This window comes from Balaenoptera musculus, chromosome 15 (assembly GCF_009873245.2).
Source record: "Balaenoptera musculus isolate JJ_BM4_2016_0621 chromosome 15, mBalMus1.pri.v3, whole genome shotgun sequence".
Lineage (NCBI taxonomy): Eukaryota > Metazoa > Chordata > Mammalia > Artiodactyla > Balaenopteridae > Balaenoptera > Balaenoptera musculus.
In genome coordinates, this window is record NC_045799.1 from 61,405,614 (window position 1) to 61,424,138 (window position 18,525).

Genomic DNA, 18,525 nt, shown 5'->3' on the forward strand with positions numbered 1-18,525 from the left:
TTCAATTCTGATCAAAGTACAGCTGGAAAGGAATTTGCCAAAATATTAATGAAACACACATCACATATTGGAGCTCAATTTATTTTTATGCTGAAGCAACTCTTGAACAATGGAAAGCTGTAGAAAATTAAGACCAGCAAGTCACACATGGGTACCACAAGCTGTGACACTGGTCCTTTTAATCTGAGGAATTTTTTTCTCTCAATGATTTCTTAAGTCATTTAATTAATCATTTATTGTAAACACCCAGATGTTTAACTGTAAGTATGATCTGACAGGATCTATGTTCATTTTCAAATTCAAAGTAGTACTGAAAGGAACCTTCTTGGACACTTACTCTGTGTATTTTCAGGAAGACAAGCTTAGGAGAATTCGGCAAACTATTTTTTACCATTGTTTCAAGTAACTTACAGGTAGATGACCTTTTGCCAAATAATAGAGAAATTTTAGGTTTAAACTAACAAAGAGAATGAGCAAGGTCTAGTATGTAAGCCGTGTACATATATACTAAATAATCAAAATTAGACTTTTATTGCAAACACTTATCAGTAAAGGCCTGAATAGGACATCAAAGATATTGACTGTAATTCCTATGATTACCCCTTCAGTTATGCTTTTTATAACTTATATATCAAGAGGAGTCTGCCACTATTAATAGATTTTTGAGCTGGTTTTCAACATTAACTGTGAAGCTGTGTTCCATCCCAATTCTTAACTCAGTTCTCCTGTGACCAACAGAAAAGTGCCTAAAATGGTGCATTATGCAGAATAGGCCTTTCCTATTTATTTATTAATAAATAAATCTTTATTGAATATAACTGAGATGATGGTAAATAATGGCCAACATCTGCTGGCCATTACACTTAATTCAGTGTTGTTCAGGCATTGGACGACTTACTTTATATGTATCATCTGGGGGCAGATATCATGAAAAAGCATCTCTCTGGCCTGCAGGGGATTTGAACTAATGACTTTGTTCTTATTAGGCCAACAGTGTGAGATTCTTCTTAAGGCTATTTTCCAGCACATCATCCTGTTTCATCCTGTTATGACTCATAGTGACAACTGGTATTTGTATTACCCAAGAAATAACATACATACCATTTTTTTCTCTACTATATAGTCTACTCAAGTAACATCATTCACTTACCAAAAATGAATAACAGTAATTTTAATATTTATTATGCTTCCACATTCTGGCCCCTAATGGTCACTTTAACTAACTTGTGAATCACCAGCATGGTTATACAAAGGTTGTAATAGACATTCTACATGATTCTGGAGAATATAATAAATAATATGTGACAACTTTATAAAGAGGACTGTATTTAAATAAGGTGGACATTGGCTCTAGGTTTTCCAAAGTTGATCCTAAAGTGTTAATGAAATTTTTATGTTATGAAGTTACCACCAAAAGTAACAAATTCATTAATGATTAGTTGGTGATACTCTGACTAATCACCCTTCTGCTGTGTGGAATTATTTTAATAGTTGTAGTATTGGTTATAATTGAACTACTAAAAATTAGAAGTACTAAATAAATAGGCTCACATTGAGATTTTTGTGCATGTATTTGCATACTTGACACTGTCTCACTATAAAAGATACTGCACATCAACAATACAGCAGAATAGGAAGGTCCAGGCCCTCATTCTCTCACAGAAGCATTAAATAAACTACAGACTGACTAAAATAACTTTATAAGAGCTCTGAAAACCAGTCAGATATCTACACCAACCAAACACCCAATCAAGAAAAAGCCACATTCAAAAATGTAGAAAATGTCATGGTGTTTTCACTCACCCTTGCCCACACCCTTCCCAGCATGGCATAGTCAGAGGAAGTGGCCCAATACCCAGTTCCCTCCCTCAGGATGGAAGGAGTAGAGCAGAATTTGTTTGCAGTATTCTGGCCTGTTGTGGGCTGGCCAAGGGACTAATTTCTGACTTGTTTGACTCAGAACTCAGATGGGGGAAAGTGAATAGTTTGGATCTCAGGCTAGCAGAAGCTGTAGAAGGTAGTGGCAGGAGCCACATCATGTGAAAATTGTAGAGGAATTGCAGACCCAGACACCTGAGGGCAGTAGATAGCAGGCCAAAGAATGCAGCAGAACTCTTTAAGGCCCTGAGAAGAAGCTAGGGTGAGACTCTGGGAAATTAAGACATTTAAAAGCAGCCATGCATGAGGGGAAATTTTTAAATTTAATAAACAGAACCAAGCAAAAAAAACATGCACTTAGGCCCAGACAGGACACATGCTCAGAAAAGACTTGACAAAACCTTGAGCCTCCACCCAGAGTTAATCCCAAGGCCCAGAGGCCCATAAAATTAGTGAAGGTCTTCAACAACAGTCTGCAAAGATTGGGAGAGGTGGATGTTTCTTCACATGCCTAATTTTAAACCAAAGATACAACGCCCCCCCACCACCAAAAAACAAAAAGGCATACAAAAAACAGGGAAATACGGCCCATTCAAAGCAACAAAATAATCTTCAGAAACTATCCCTGAAGAAACACACACATCAGACTTCCTAAACAAAGACTTTAACTGTCTTAAATATGCTCAAAAAGCTAAAGGAAAACACAAGCAATGAACTAAAGGAAATCAGGGAAACAATATATGAACAAAATGAGAATATCAACAGAAGTTATTTTTTTTTAATTATGGAGCTGAAAAATACACTAATTGAATTGAAAAATCCATTAGAGGGCTTCAGCAGCAGACTCAGACAGCAAAAAATATCAGCAAACTTGAAGACAGGTCATTTGAAATTATTGAGTCTGAGGACACAAAAGAATGAAGAAAAGTGAACAGAGCCTAAGAGACTTATGGGATGCCATCAAGCAGATCAATGTGGGCATTATGGGAGTCCGAGAGGAGAAGAGAGAGAAAGGGCAGAGAAATTAATTGAAGAAATAATGACCCAAAGTTTTGCAAATTTGGGGCAGGACATGGATATACAAATCCAAGGAGCTCAATGAATGCCAAAGAGAATAAACTCAAAGAGATCCACACTGAGACACATAAAAATCAAATTGTCAAAAGTCAAAGACAGAGAGAATCTTGAAAGCAGCAAGGAAAGTCACTTATCACATATAAGAGGAAATCTCCCAGTAAGAATATCAGTGGATTTCTCAGAAATTACAGAAGAATTACAGAAACAATCACTATAGAAATGCGAATCAAAGCAACAATGAGATATCACCTCATACCATTAGAATATCAAAAAGAATAGAAATTAAGTTCTCAGCAAGGATCTGGAAAAATTGGAACCCCTGTGCACTGTTGGTGGAATTGTGAAATAAATGGTGCAAACCACTATAGAAAATGGTATGGTAGTTCCTCAAAAAGTTAAATATAGAATTACCATATGATCCAACAATTCCACTTCTGGGTTTATGGCCAGAAGAACTGAAAGCAGGGACTTGAACAGCAGTCTGTACACCCATGCTCATAGCAGCATTATTTACTATTTGGCTATTATTTAATAGCCAAAAGGTAGAAGTAACCCATGTGTCCGTTGACAAATGAATGGATAAACAAAATATGGTTCACATGCAGCAGAGTATTATTCAGCCTTAAAAAGAAGGGAATTCTGACACAAGCTACAACATGGATGAACCTTGAGGACATTATGCTAAGTGAAATAAGCCAGTTACAGAAAGAAAAATATATGATTCCACTTATATTAGGTACCTAGAGTAGTTAAATTCATAGATACAGAAAGTAGATAGTGGTTGTCAGGGGCTGCAGGGAGGGGAGAATGGAATATTGTTGTTTAGTGAGCACAGAGTTTCAGTTTGGGGTGATGAAGAAGTTCTGGAAATGGATAGTGGTAATGGTTGCAGAACAACGTGGATGTACGTAATGACATACAGTTATACACTTTAAAATGGTTTGATTGGTAAATTTTATGTTATGTACATTTTGCCACAATTTTAAAAAATAACCGATTTTTTTAAATGAGGGATACATGAAGATCCTCAGTACTAATCAGGTATTCAAGTACCAACTAAAAGTCCACTAGCTATTGTGCCAGTGGTGCTGCGTGGCATGTGGAACTTCCCCGACCAGGGATCGAACCTGTACCCCCTGCATTGGAAGTGCAGTCTTTTTTTTTTTTTTTTAACTTTTTAACTTATATTGGAGTATAGCCAATAAACAATGTTGTGATAGTTTCAGGTGCATAGCAGAGCAACTCAGCCATACATATGCATGTATACATTCTCCCCCAGACTCCCCTCCTATCCAGGCTGCCACGTAACATTGAGCAGAGTTCCTTGTGCTATACAGTAGGTCCTTGTTGGTTATCCTTTTTAAATATAGCAGTGTGTACATGTCAATCCCAAACTCCCTAACTATCCCTTCCCTTCACCCTTCCCCCACTGGTAACCTTAAGTTCATTCTCTAAGTTTGTGAGTCCATTTCTCTTTTGTAAATGCGTTCATTTGTATCATTTCTTTTTAGATTCCCCATATAAGTGATATCATATGGTATTTGTCTTTCTCTGTCTGACTTACTTCACCCAGTATGACAATCTCTAGGTCCATCTATGTTGCTGCAAATGACATTATTTCATTCCTTTTTTTATGGCTGAGTAATATTCCATCGTATATGTATACTACATCTTTTTTATCCATTCCTCTGTTGATGGGAAGCGCAGAGTCTTAACCACTGGACCACAGGGAAGTCCATGCCAGTAGATTTTAATGTTCAGCTACTTGTTCTATAAATGAAACACTTAAACTTATAACTGTATATTACAGAAACAAGCGGTAATGCTAGGTGATATGTTTTAACAAAGCTAGAATTTTACATAAAATATCCATCCACTAAATATACAAAGCATATGTTTTTGATTTGTATTCAACTCATTCATTTTATTTGAGGATTGGAATATGGAAATATTTAAAGAATAACTGCATCTTGAATTTCTAATTTGCATACTGCCATCTTAATTAAGATCTCTGCTACATCCTAAATTAAAAACACATTTATTGTAGATTTGAAATCTACAGTACAAAAACGTTTTGTTTTTAAATATCTAGTTTCTATCCCTCTAGACTGCATAAAGAAATTCTAATAAAAAAGGAACTTACCAGAGAAGAATGATTGGTCTTTGGCAAATGTATCATCTTTTCAGAAGGATCCAGTGCAGATACCTGAAATATTATAAAACTCTAATCAGCTTAAACATTTGCTCTTTTTTCTTTTGTAGCAGAACTTTTCCATAGTAATTTCTAATAAGAGAAAGATCAGTCTTTAAAATTTGAAGTGCTTTCTTTTGAGTTCTATTTAAAGCATAAATATCCACTGGTAAACAACGTTTTCCTGACATTTCCTTTCATGGTGTTATGATGACAAAGAACTGTTGTCATGAGACGAAGTTATGATGAGAACAGTGTATCAGATCCAGTAAAACAAAGCACAGTTTGAAGCTTTTTTGTTTCTTTGGAGAAAAGATCATTTTGAGATTAAATTTCGATAGTCCATAAGGTGAATTTAGATCTTGGTGTCAATTTAAACATATTTAAAGGACTCTTTTAAGATTTTAACATACTGCTCAGCTTACTGTGGAACAAAATAAGTGTAGTATCCTCTATGCCTTGGATATTCTTGCAGTCCTTTTTGGAATACTATCATTTCAAAAATATTAATATTTAGACTTTGGGGGTAATTCTAGCCACTAGAATTCCAACATTTAGATATGATCTAAGATTGGGGCGGGGGCAGGGGGTGGTCCTTTCTAAGGCACATAAAAAAGACCAGCAAAATGTAAAGAAGCGTTTAGATATTTCTCCCTTTTTAACCAGAATTTATCTTCAGATTAGGTAAAGTTAACAATCAGTGTATCTCAGTTGAGCTATTCTTGTATTATGCTGAAGTCTGTGGTTTTCCGGGTAGCAGAGTCACACTAAAATACCAAAGAAGCTAATGAGATGGGAGTATTAGTAATCAAGGATGAAGTCAGTTAGGCAAAGTCTAGAAATATAGGCCAAACGTTTTCATAAATATTACAACTGATACCACATTCACGTACCTGGGTTATTTTTCAGATTATTAAGACTGCTCTCCAATAAATCATTACTCTCATTATCAGTCAGCAGGGGCTGGGTTGGTAAAAATAGCTTGCCAGGTTAGTAGAATTTATTTGCAAGGAAATATATACATATATATGTTTCAGAATTCAAATATCTGGTTCTACTTCACATGCCAACTATTTAATAGCCAAAGAATGTTCTTCCCCTGCGTGAAAACTGACCGAGAGATAAGTATCCTCGTTTCCAAAAAAAGTACAAAGTGAAAGGAAAACAAATAACATAAAACCATATCCCTTAAAGCAGGGATCAGCTGGCCGTCATCGTTCACTGAACATCTCAGAGGTTCACTGGGGAGCCGGCTGTCTCGGGGCTGTTTGGGGACAGAAGTCACCTTGGAACATAGGTGTCAAGACTCGTGGAGGAGCTCCTTCATTTCTGTTTGAAAATGAAATTGAGTGTGGCCCTCTTTAAAAAGTCTTTTATACCATCAACACTTACTAACAGTTACTTAAAAACTGAAATCAGGGGCAAAATGAAAACAAAGCTCAGGGAGAGAGGCAACATGGGCATGGACAGTCAACTGCACCCACACACATCTCCCAGGCTCAGCAGGGCTGGAGGGCGTGACCCAGCGTGAGTAACGCCACCAGGAATTTCCATTCACCCATTAAACAAATATTTATTGAGTAACTAGTATGTGCCAAGCATCATATTTCTTGCTGCTAATAGCCCTCTGAGTTTTCAGGTCATTTATTTTAAGGAGGGAAAATACAGTTTGCTATTTTTTAAACCCACATACTTCAACAAGAGAACCGATTTTGATTATTACAATGAATTGGACAGTTGTTCGGGGAAGCGGAAATGATAAAGCCATTCTCCTTTAAGATAAGGCTGTTGGGTCCAAGTAGCAATCAGTGCAATGTTTAACTGATTTATTACAATAGTACTATCTCTTTCCAGTAAGTGAATACTTAAAATCTACTTAAAGAAGATTGCTAGTGGGAATAGTCTGTTGGGTTGTTGATGCTTCCTGTATTAATATATGACCCCACACTGAGATTCAGTAATTGCTTATTTTGGCCTAGGCAACGAATTCACTTCTTGTTTTGAGTGTGAGGGGACTGTCAATGCACAGGTCAATCCTATCAGAATATATTCTTCAGGTTTTCTCCTGCTGCAAAAAATGGGAGGGGCGGAGGGCGATGGGATGGTTGACAAGAGTGCTGGTCAGGTTTGGAGATGGGAACAGAAGCTGTAAAGCACATTGAAGGACACATGCGTGGAGTGGGCCTCTGGGAAGTGGAAGCTTTCTTACCAGAGGCTTCCTGACGGTGGATCTGGGGTGTGGTCGAGGGGATTCATAGACTAAATATCATATCTGAATTAGCCCAGATTAGTGTGACCTTTAGGGCAAGAAAACCTTTCAAGTACCATGTACTGTTTTGATCATTTTTACAGGAGTCTTGGACTTTTTTTCTGCCAAGAAAGGGCAGTTCTGGCCATATTTCTGAGAAAACACTAGAGTTTTGTCAATCTAGCCTTATTTAGCTTTAGCTTTTCATTGCTATCGGGGCAAAGACTAAATCATTGGCTCGACGGACATAAAGCATGTTATTCCACCATCTGGGTCTCAGACATAATACTATATTTTTCTTTTGTTTCTTTTCTAGTGGACTTTTTAAAAAATGAGGTCATTCCCTTATAATTTTGGTTTTTCTCTTTTCACCGTCATTGATTTCACAGACTTGTCCCCTTTCTGCCTTTTCCACCAGTTTACTTCAGTGTCCCCAGCAGTTCCTGAATTCTTGAAAACGCCTACTGCAGACCAGCCCCCAACACGGTCCACAGCACCTGTCCTCCCTACCAACACCGTGTCCTCAGCAAAGCCTGGGCCAGCACTGGTGAAGGTGGGTACCCTGCATGCACGCCGCTTTGAGCATCTTTACCTTCAACTGTGGTGTGTAGCCCTGAGCACAGAGGACAAAGGCTGTGTCCACATTGCCCGGCCTGCCTTTTAGCCTGAAGCCTTGAAAACAAAACCACAGAAGGACTTGCTCACCCAGGCCTTCATAACTGAAACCACCACCACCTTCAACAAATGACCTCTCGTTCGATGGTCACAGAAGAACAGCACAAAATTCAGTCTGTATAAAATGACTGCAGCAGTGCAGAAAGACTTTAGGAATCATTTTATCAGCAGTTCCCAATTCTGCTTCCACCCAGGCCACTAAGATGAAACAAACAAGGGAGAGAGAGACAGAGAGAGAGGGTCTGTAGCACTTGGGATTCATGAATCTCACAAGCAAATGCCTGTAATGGTAACGTGATTTTGGGCTTTATACACAAGGTCAAACTCAGTGGTACTGCAGATATGTGACAGGTTAAAGGTTTTTGAGAAGCAAATACATTTTTTTGATTTAGCAGTTTGGCCTGATACAGCTTGATTTGTTCTTCAGATAAGCTGCAGATTTGTGGCCCTGTTCCATGCATTTTACTTGGTCAAAATAATTCAGTTAGAAGTTCCAAAGAAGATTAAAATTTTCAATATATAACACATTTTTAAAGTTTTTTAACGTGTATTTAGAACTGGTAAATAAAGGGGGGGGGTTATAAACTGAGGAATAGTTTAACCATTTCCGATGTGACTTTTGCCAAAACTAGCAGAACACAGATCTCAAACTTTTAGAACTAAAAAAAGGACCTCAGAGGGCTAGCTAAGCCTCTCAGCGCCTTTCAGATGAGGAGACTGAGGCCCAAAGAAGTGAGGAAGTGACGAGGCCAGAAGGACCCCGTCTCCGAATCCCAGTCTGGCCTTCATCCTTCCTTCCCAGCTAGCCGTTGCAGCACTCCTGGAAGGCAGCTAGCCTGGGGTGTGTTCCTCACTCCCCTCGTCCCCAGGACCTGTGCTTGTCCTGACCTCCCTGGAGAGAAGGCGCTTTCGTTCATCCGTGTGCCCAGGTGTCCATGCCTTCAGGGCACATACCAGTGTATTTCACCGTCTTCACCAGAAATCCCAAAGGGTGGCAAGTGTGACTGTGCCCATAAAATCAGCTCTTACCTCCTCTTCCCACGACCCCCAGCATGTCCCACCAGTAGCACAAAGGGGGTTCGAATGCCAACCCGTCTTTCCCTGCAGATACTGAGAATTTGTTCGCTGCCTCTCCTGGTCTCTGAATTTCTGCTCCTCACTAGTGTCTGTCTTTAAGGAGGGCTTTAGTTCTAGAGCAAAAGGCATTGTTCAAGAATGTGAGACTGAAGGGTTGAGTAGACTACCCTGGGAACTCTGCCAGTAGAGGAAAGGATAGGTACACATTAGGAAACAGACCGCAATTCTTTGGGGGTTTTCCATGAGAAAAGCTATTTCCCATCCTCAGTCCTAAGAGAACAGACATGTGCAGGCTAACAGGTAACAGCCGATTTAGTCTGAGGAATGCTGGTTATTATATTTCTGTCCCCTTCCTGACTGTGTCTGGGTCCGTTGTTTTATTACATAACAATTATAGTCAACCCTTCTTAACCCACACCCCATTCATTTTATGATCAGTCTGAAAAGATTAGAAATAAAATTTATTATTGATAAAATAAGCAGATGACAGTGAATTGATTACTATTGTGAGATTGCAGCAGGAGGCTGTTTAGCAACAAGAATATTTTCTCACATTGTGGTGTATTTTAAGTGCCTGTAATTCAAGTGGTTTCTAATTAGCGTACACATCTATCATTCATTAATTCAGCAGATATTTATCGAGCACCTTCTGTGTGCACCAGAAGGTGCCAGCCAGGTGCTGTTCTGGGTGCGAGGAGTAGATAAAGTAGTGAAGAAAACATCACAGTACCTCCGCCTTGGTTAGGAGCTGGAGGTGAACAGACGTAAAACTGAGTGTGCCGGGTGGTGAAGAATAAAGCCAAGATCGGGGATGGAGGCAAGGGGAGACGTTTCTGGTTTAAATAGAGTGCTCTGGTCAAATAAGCAGATGACATTTGGGCAGAGATCTAAAGGGGGTGAGGGAGTAGCTGTGAGGACATCTGTGGGCAGAAAATTGAACATCACTGAACAAGGAAGCCAGTTCAACTGAAGAGAGATGGCCAAGCAGTAAAACGTAAATATTAATAGTGACGATTTCTGATATACAGAATATGGTGACTTTTCTTTTCTTCTTTATTTCTGTTTTTTGGGTTTTTTTGCAATTTCCTAATTCTTTGAATGTGAACTTATATAACATGATCACACTGATAGCTATATTTAATTTAGTACTTCTCAAAGTCTTCTTACTAAGTTGAGTATTTTACCTAAAGCATCTTAGAAATAATTTTCTATACCTTGTTGTTTTGTGCTGTCTTGTTTTGTTGGTGGACTTTTTTTTCAGATGAAGTTATCTTACAATTTGAATACTAAAAAGTAGAAAGTGATCTGATAACTTATAAATGGAGGAGGTAAAAAGAACTCAGAAAAGTCATCTGATTCTTAATCATAAGACAGGGTCTCACACCCCATTTTCAAAATAAAAATGTAATATTTTTGAAAAATTTTTAAAAATTAATATTCATTACTCAGTATTCTTTTTTCTGCATATTTGCCATAGAAATTCATGGCTTTATATTCTGCTTTATTCTCATTAGAAGCATTTTTCTGCTTTTACATATTCACCATAGATTTTTTTTTAATAACCATAAAATATGACATAGTTATGGTGAAGTATACTTAATCTTTTCCCTATTGTATATTTAGTGTGAGACCTGTTTTTCACTAGGAGATAGTATATGTAAGTACTAGGCAGTATCTACACAGGAGACCCAAAGTAAATGTTTGTTGAACTTGAATAGATAATGCTGAGCTGAGCATCTTGCCCTTAGTCTAAGGGACCAATGCATCAGGAGAAGTAAGTCCTTAGGAGCAAGGTTTTTGGTCACAGGGAGTGCACGAACGCTCTCACAGCTCTTGAAATGTATTTAGTATATTGCTCTCCAGAGCAGCAACACCGATTTCCAAGGTGCGTTGCGTTTTCTCTTCAAATCAGTCAGGCACACAGTACAATGGATTGCATTCTCTTAGAATTTTCTTACTGTCTTTTTCTCGAAAATAGCAAAGCCATCCCAAGAATCCAAATGACAAGCACCGTAGCAAAAAGTGCAAGGACCCGAAGCCCCGGGTGAAGAAGCTGAAGTACCACCAGTACATCCCGCCAGATCAGAAGGGGGAGAAGAGCGAGCCGCCCATGGACTCCAACTACGCCCGGCTGCTCCAGCAGCAGCAGCTCTTCCTGCAGCTGCAGATCCTGAGCCAGCAGCAGCAGCAGCACTACAACTACCAGACCATCCTGCCCGCACCGCTCAAGTACGGGCTGGGCTCGGGGCGGCTCCGTGAAGCGGGGTGGGCGTGGTTGTCACGAGGGGCCATTAGGTGCTAAAGGTTGGATGCTGTGATTTACTGGTGCTCCATGATTCTTTTCATTTTATTACCATCAAAGCTCACACCGTGTCTGTCTGAAGTCAGCACAGTGAGAATAGCCTCCCTTCCAGTCCATTTTTTGTCCTCCAGAACAGGTTCTGAACTTTTCAAGTTAGAAATGACTTTTCACAGTTATTCATCCAGGAAAGATCTGCCTGTTCTGTACCTGAATAGTATGAGATGCTATGAGAAAAGCATAAAAAGTGTAAATCTGGTATAAACAGTTAAAAAAAAAAAGGATGGATGAGCACAAAAGCTGCAGGCTGCAGTGGTCACGGAAAGCTTTACGTGGGAAAGGGCCTGAAACTTGGGAAGGAGCCTTCCAAGCAAAGAGGAGTGATCTGAGTGCAAGTACAGAGGAAGTTAGAGCAAACAATGCCTGTTTATTACATGGTGAGGAAACAAGGCCTGAATATAGAATGTGGTTAGTTTTTAAGAAAAGTGGAAGACAGATTTGAGTAGAGCCAATGTCTAGAGGAACATGAAGTTGGGACAACTTTAATCCTGATACAGTGGATGTTTCAGAGGGCCACAGTGACATGGTAAAATCAAAATGCATGAAAGAACAGTTTGACACCAGTATTGGAGGGGAGCCTGGACATAGGAAAACCAGTTAGAAACTCTGCGATAAAGTAGATGCAAGAAGTTGAAAGGGCACTGATGATGGGAAGGCAGGAACAGGTGACAGATGTTTCAAAAGACAGTAAAAGATCTTGGTGAGCAATAACTGTGAAGAAGGAACGTGTTTCCAAAGTTTGAGCCCCAGTCAGGAGGGACAGAAGGGAGTAAGTTCTGACGACTTCTGAGACTGAATTCATAGCAGGACATGCACAGCTAATTTTAATTATGTACTAGAGGAAATCTCTAGATACAAATCCTCAGTACACTTTTCTGGGAAACAGATAAAAATGCAAGGACTCTTGTCCTTCATTTCATTCACTTTTCAGGAAAAAGGAATATTTACAGTCAACTCGAGAAAAGGAACTCTAGAAACTAAAGATCCAAAATCTCATGACAGGGAAAAGTGATACTCTGTGATCCATGCACTCAGTTTATGATTACATGATCTGTAGAAGCTTTACTTCTGTTTTCTACACGTAGGCTGAGCACTCCCCCATGGAGAGCCCCTATTTTCTAGGAGTAGAAAAGGATTAAGACTTACTAAAAAGCTTCTCTTTAAGAAATATCTCCTCATATGCTAATAATTATCAATTCACTTTTTTCTTTTAAGATACAAATATCTTGAGGAAGATTAGACCTATTAGTCATTCAGACCTTCCTGTGAAGTACTTAAATCGAAAACATCAGGGCACAGAGATGAAGGAAGAAAGAATTTTTGTAGCATGTTATTATTTTAAGAGCAAGCAGGCCTGAGAGAGCTGTTGACATTGGAAGGGACCCAGGGAAGGCCAGAGAACTGGACGAGTATCAAAGACAAACCACCGCTGCTTTACAGCTTCGTCCAGGACCCAGGGAGGCGGCCCCCACCATCCCCACCGCTGGGCACCAGTGAGGATAACGGCAGCGATGGCTCACACGTCGGTGCCACTCTCGGTGCCTGACCGTGTGCTCGGCATCCTCCTCCTCACAGGGACTCTCGGAGGAGATGATATTATTACTGACCCCGTTCCCAGATGAGGAAACTTAACTGAAAATCCCATGAAAGGTGGTGTCTGTCCATGAAATAGTCTTTTCTGTAATGCAAGAAATTGTCTGCGTGCGGCCAGCTTTGTCGATGGGAAGAAAACATCTGAGGTGTGAGGTACCTGAACTCTGAAGTCCTTTGTCTTTCCGTGAAGGCTTCAGTCCCCCTCTCCTCCTCAGACATTCCTGCCACTGAAGTAACCAAGCCTCCTGACCCAGGAAGGCATCATCCAAAAAGCTCCAAGAACTAGGAGGAAGAAGGAGCCCTCATTTTTGTGTCTTATTGCACCAGCCAAAGATGGGACTCCAGTTTTGTTTAATTTCCAGGTCCTAAAAATGGAGGTGTTATTTTCTGACACATTGTTTCTTTTTACCAAAATTCCATACAAGAAACTGAATGTGGCAGTTCTCTAGTGCCAGCAGTGGTGGAATTTTACTGATAACACAGCCCTTTGGTATCTTGGAAGAAGCAAGAGCCTGAAGACATGGGGCTCTAGTCCCGGAGTGGCCACACACTGACGGAAAGGAAGGGTCCTGGAGGGTCCCTGGACCTCAGGATCCTCAGCTACACAGTGACCACATTCATCAGGCATCCATCCCCCTTTTTTCCCTCTGGTTGATTTGGGGAAAAAAATAGACCAACTTATTTCAGTTATTTTAAAAGTTGAATTCAACACTGTACTGTTAATCATAGTAACAAGTAGAGTATTGTAGAATCTCAACCAAAAAGACAGCGTGAACAGAATAATTAATTTAAATCATGCATTCTCAAGGAGAGCGTATCATTCGCAAAGGAGCAAAAGTTCCTTGGGGGGAATTTTACACTTTTTATTTAATAAAATAAATTTTTTGTGTGACAATTTTTGTCACATACATAGTACGTGGACAAAAATGCAGGACATCTACGGTATTAAAATTTCATAGGTGAGTGATTAGGGAAAAAATGTCTAAAAAGGCTCCTTGGGGGGACAATAATGAATATAAGGCTGAGAATGATTAAAATAAAATGCTTTTGTAATTCTAAAATAAGATTTAAAAGTTGAATTTTTAGAAAGGATAGTGATACATTTTCAAATATTTGTCATTTCCTCCAAACTTCAAGAAACTTCATTTCGAATACTTCAAGTATTTAATTTCAGCAAAATGCAGGCAGGTTTAAAAAGACTCAAATGTATGTCAAGAATTAGCTGTTGACAAGGCCAGAACTGGCTTCAAACACAGGCTTCCTAAAACCCATTTGAGAAAGCTCATCCAGCCGTGGACCTCGCCCCATAGGCACCATGACCTAGATCCCTATTTCAGAACATGGAATTCCAGGTCTCTTTGGCTTCAGTACCAAAGCTTATATTGACAGTAAAGCCTGAGGCTGCACTGGAATTGGCTGTACAGTATCAACCACCATGTGCACCTTTCTTTAATGAATATCAACCAGCCACAAAAGGAAATGCCATTGTTGCCAGGAGTATTACAGTCGGAAGGAGTTGGGAGGACCTGGCTTTGACATGGAAAGGAGTTTCGGGAAATTAGTGCAACAGATTCACCAATATTTTTTAAATAAGCTTTTAAAAATGTAGTACATGGTAGAGAAGTCCATAAATCATAAGTGAAAATTGATGCCAAAGTAAGCACACTCCTGTAACCACCTAAATCAAGAAATGGAGCACTGTCATTTCCATTACCGTTACCTTGCATCCCCCCTCAGTGACTATCCTGACTTCTGTCCCATAGATTAGTTCTGCTCAACATTGAGTTTGTGAGATGTATCTTTCCTGATGCAGACAGCGGCACTTAATTTTTATTGTTGTCTATTCTGTAATTCATACCTAATGAGGTTAAGCACTTGTTCACATATTTATCGACCATTTGGATGTACTTTCTTGTGATATGCTTGTTCATGATTTTCCCAATTTCCCATTGGGCTTTTCTTTTTCTTACTAATTTGCAAGACTTCTGTGTGTATTCTAGATGAGGCTTTTGTCAGAAATACGTATTACAAAATCTTCTCCTGGGGCTTGACTTTTCACCCTCTGAAAGATATCCTTTTTAGTGAGTACTTTTTGTGTCCTGTCTAAGAAATCTTTGCTTATCAAAGGCTATGAAGCTATTATCCCAAGTTTTCTTCTCAAAGTTTGTTTTCCAATTCACATTTAGGTTTTGGGATGGTGTGATGGTAGGGGTTGATCAGAAACCCTGTTCTGCTCTGTGTGAATATCCAATTTAGCCTAGTACCATTTATGGGAAGAACCACCCTTTCTCCACCACACTGCAGTGTCGCCTTTGTGATGACTTGAGGGTCCTTGTACTTGGGGGTCTGTTTCTGGATTCTCTAATCTCTCCCATTTGTCTATTGTTCTGTCCTTGCATCAGCATCACCATAAATTTTGATACCTGGTGGTATGATGCTTCCAGCTTTGCTTTTTTACTTCAACGATGTCATGGCCGTTCTTGGTCCTTTGCATTTCCATATAAAGCTTTGAATCACCTTCTAAATTTCTACCAAGCAAGCAAACAACACACAAAACCTGCAGGGAGTTTGACTGGGGTCTAATTTGACTGACGTCTTTACCATATTGAGTCTGCCAATCCATGACTGGGTATTTTTCTCTTTGTAAGTTAACAGATTGTTAGCAGGAGCAATGTCAACCCCAGAAATTATTTTATTGGAAACTCTAACTTTCTTTTTCTTTTGAAGGCCACTCAATGACAAGAATAACAACAGTGGGAATCCAGCTTTGAACAACACCACATCTAACACACCAAGACAGAATACATCTGCTCCTATGAGAAAGCCAGGGCCTCTGCCTTCTAGCTTGGATGACTTAAAGGTGATCATTGCAAGTGGGGTTTATTCACCCATAAGTACCACAAAAATGTAAATGATGTGCCAGATTTGCCTAGCAGGTGTAGGTAGTTCCTAATAGATATTCAACTTTACCACCAATAGGATAACCTTTATAGAGGTGCTTTCTTTTTACGTCCATTAAGTTTCCTTTAAAATGACCAGGAATAAATCTCCATCTATTGAGCAAATGCCATGTGCAAGCACCACACCACTCCTAACTCCAGAAGCAGATCTTTTTCTTCCCTATTCGTTGCCAAGTTTGGGAGAAGCAGGAAAATGTAACAGTTGAGAACATGATCTCCAGGGCCATCCTTCCTGGGTTCTACCCCCGCTCAGCCTGCTGTTATCTGCGGTAGCTTGCACCAGTGATGCACCCTCTCCCCATCTGTAGAACGGGAATAATAATACCTGCACCTCATGTGAAGATTAACTGAACGAATAAAGCACTTCTGGCAGTGTCTGGCACATGGTAATTACTCAATAAATGTAACTGTTAGCATCACCATGTCTGGTAATAAATCTTTTGATATAGTAAAGGAATTACCCTCTAATAACCCTTGCTTTATCACTGGCCTTTCAAGTCCTTTAGGCCTAGAGCTCTGTGTGTTTCTGTGTGTTAAAAAAAAAAAGAAAAAGGAACTGTCCCACTGTCATATATGTAGTAATACGGAGATGTCTGACAGATGGAGTCACCTTTTCCATCTCAAAAGTGCACTGAAGATTTGTGAGAAGGTCATAATATGAAAAAAGAGATCTTATTTGTTTGTACTTCAGGTGTCGGAGCTGAAGACAGAACTGAAGTTACGGGGTCTTCCAGTGTCAGGCACCAAACTGGACCTCATTGAACGCCTGAAACCCTACCAGGAAATGAACAGCGGTGGTGCTGCTACTGGTGGCATCGTGGCCCTGTCAACATCTGCCATCGTCCCCAGTAACCCAGAAGTTACCCTGGCCCTGCCAGTGACAACACTGCAGAACTCTGTGACCAGCTCAGGGTCCACTTTCAAGGGAGAGCTGCCATCCGCTGGAACCGGCCACACAGCCCACGTGGACAGTGCTGCCTCCCCGCTGCCCATCTCACCCGCTCCCTCTGAACAGTCCAGTCTCGGCGCCGAGGACGCGAGCGTGGCGGACACGTTCACCGAGATCATGACTATGATGTCCCCAACGCAGTTCCTGTGCTCGTCGCCTCTGCGAGCCACGAGCGCCGAGGACAGCCTCAGCCCCGCCAGCAGCACGCTGTCCACCCTGGAGCTCGACGCGGCCGAGAAGGACCGCAAGCTCCAGGAGAAGGAGAAGCAGATCGAGGAGCTGAAGCGGAAGCTGGAGCAAGAGCAGAAGCTCGTGGAAGTTCTGAAGATGCAGCTGGAGGTGGAGAAACGAGGGCAGCAGCAGCAGCAGCCGCAGCGGCCACTGGAGCCCCCGCCCAGCACCCCGGCCCCTCCGGTCGCCAAGTCAGACCAGGCTCGGGGCGGCACCGCTCCCGCCGCCCAGGACGAGGCCCTGGTCCCCGACGGCCCCAGCCTCGTGGCCAGCCAGACCCTCGTTGCCAAAAAGGCCATAGTGATCAAGCAAGAGGTCCCCGTGGCCCCGGCCGAGCCGCCCAGCCTCGTCCCGCAGTTTTACGTGAGTTCCCAGGGCCAGCCACCCGCCGGGGTGGCCCAGCCACAGGCTTTACTGACCACGCAGCTGCTGCTCCCCGTGTCCATCCAGGGCTCCGGTGTCACCTCAGTGCAGCTCCCAGTAGGCAGCCTCAGACTCCAGGTGTGAAGTGTGTCTTCTAACTCCTTTGCCTTACAGTTTGCATGGGCCAGAAATTGCTTATGGAGATTTCAGACCTGAGCTGCTTCATGAGTGCAGCCAAGTCTGGCTTCACGGTTGCAGGAAACGTGTGCACGTGTTGGGGGGTTATTTGCAAACGCAAACAGCTAGCACTGTTTTTATATAGTAAAAACAAACAAGGGGTGCTTTTCCCTTTCTGCTGCCTTTCAGCCTTAGCACAGTATTATTATGTGTAGACGTTTTAAAATACCAATGGCATTCTCATAATGATGACAGCCACTGTCCTGAGTGCTTTTTGTGTTCTAGGCACAGCATCAGATATTTTAGATGGCATGCTTCATTTAATCCTCCCTTCTCCCAGAAGACCCAAGTGAGAAAGCCCCCTTCTAGAAAGGAAACCGAGGCCTTCAGAGGTTTAATAAGTTGTCCAAGGTCAGAGGTGGCATTCCAGCCGAGGCCTCTGACTGCAGAGCTCTTGCTCTCACGCCCACTCCTGTGGTCTGCCTCCTAAATGTAGTTCTTAAAAGCCACCACTGAGGTGAAGATGCCTAAACTAAGGAGAATGCGACCACAGATTCAGGAGTGAGGCTGGTATTGAGAAACGATGAAACACTGGTGAGCATGAAGTTTACTTTTATGCCAACATTGCCTGCAGCCGTTTCTGTGCAACTCGATTTTGGAAGGTTTTTTTAAAACAAAATGTGGGCCACAGTACACAGAAACCATTTGGAGTCCTGCTCCTGTACCTTGACCACCCAGAGGGGAGCA

At 41.1% G+C, this 18,525-nt stretch overlaps 1 protein-coding gene across 10 annotated transcripts in view; it reads left to right on the plus strand.

The window, feature by feature from the left end:
- Positions 1 to 18,525, plus strand: part of MRTFB (myocardin related transcription factor B) — a 196,267-nt gene that overhangs the window by 158,897 nt on the left and 18,845 nt on the right. For 9 of the 10 annotated variants that reach the window (XM_036825898.1, XM_036825893.1, XM_036825897.1 and 6 more), the window contains 4 exons: positions 7,813 to 7,947; positions 11,125 to 11,375; positions 15,826 to 15,958; positions 16,750 to 17,739. In XM_036825898.1, coding sequence (XP_036681793.1) covers positions 7,813 to 7,947; positions 11,125 to 11,375; positions 15,826 to 15,958; positions 16,750 to 17,739 — 1,509 coding nt within the window. The remainder of the gene's footprint in view (positions 1 to 7,812; positions 7,948 to 11,124; positions 11,376 to 15,825; positions 15,959 to 16,749; positions 17,740 to 18,525) is intronic. The other variant, XM_036825896.1, reaches the window with a different exon arrangement.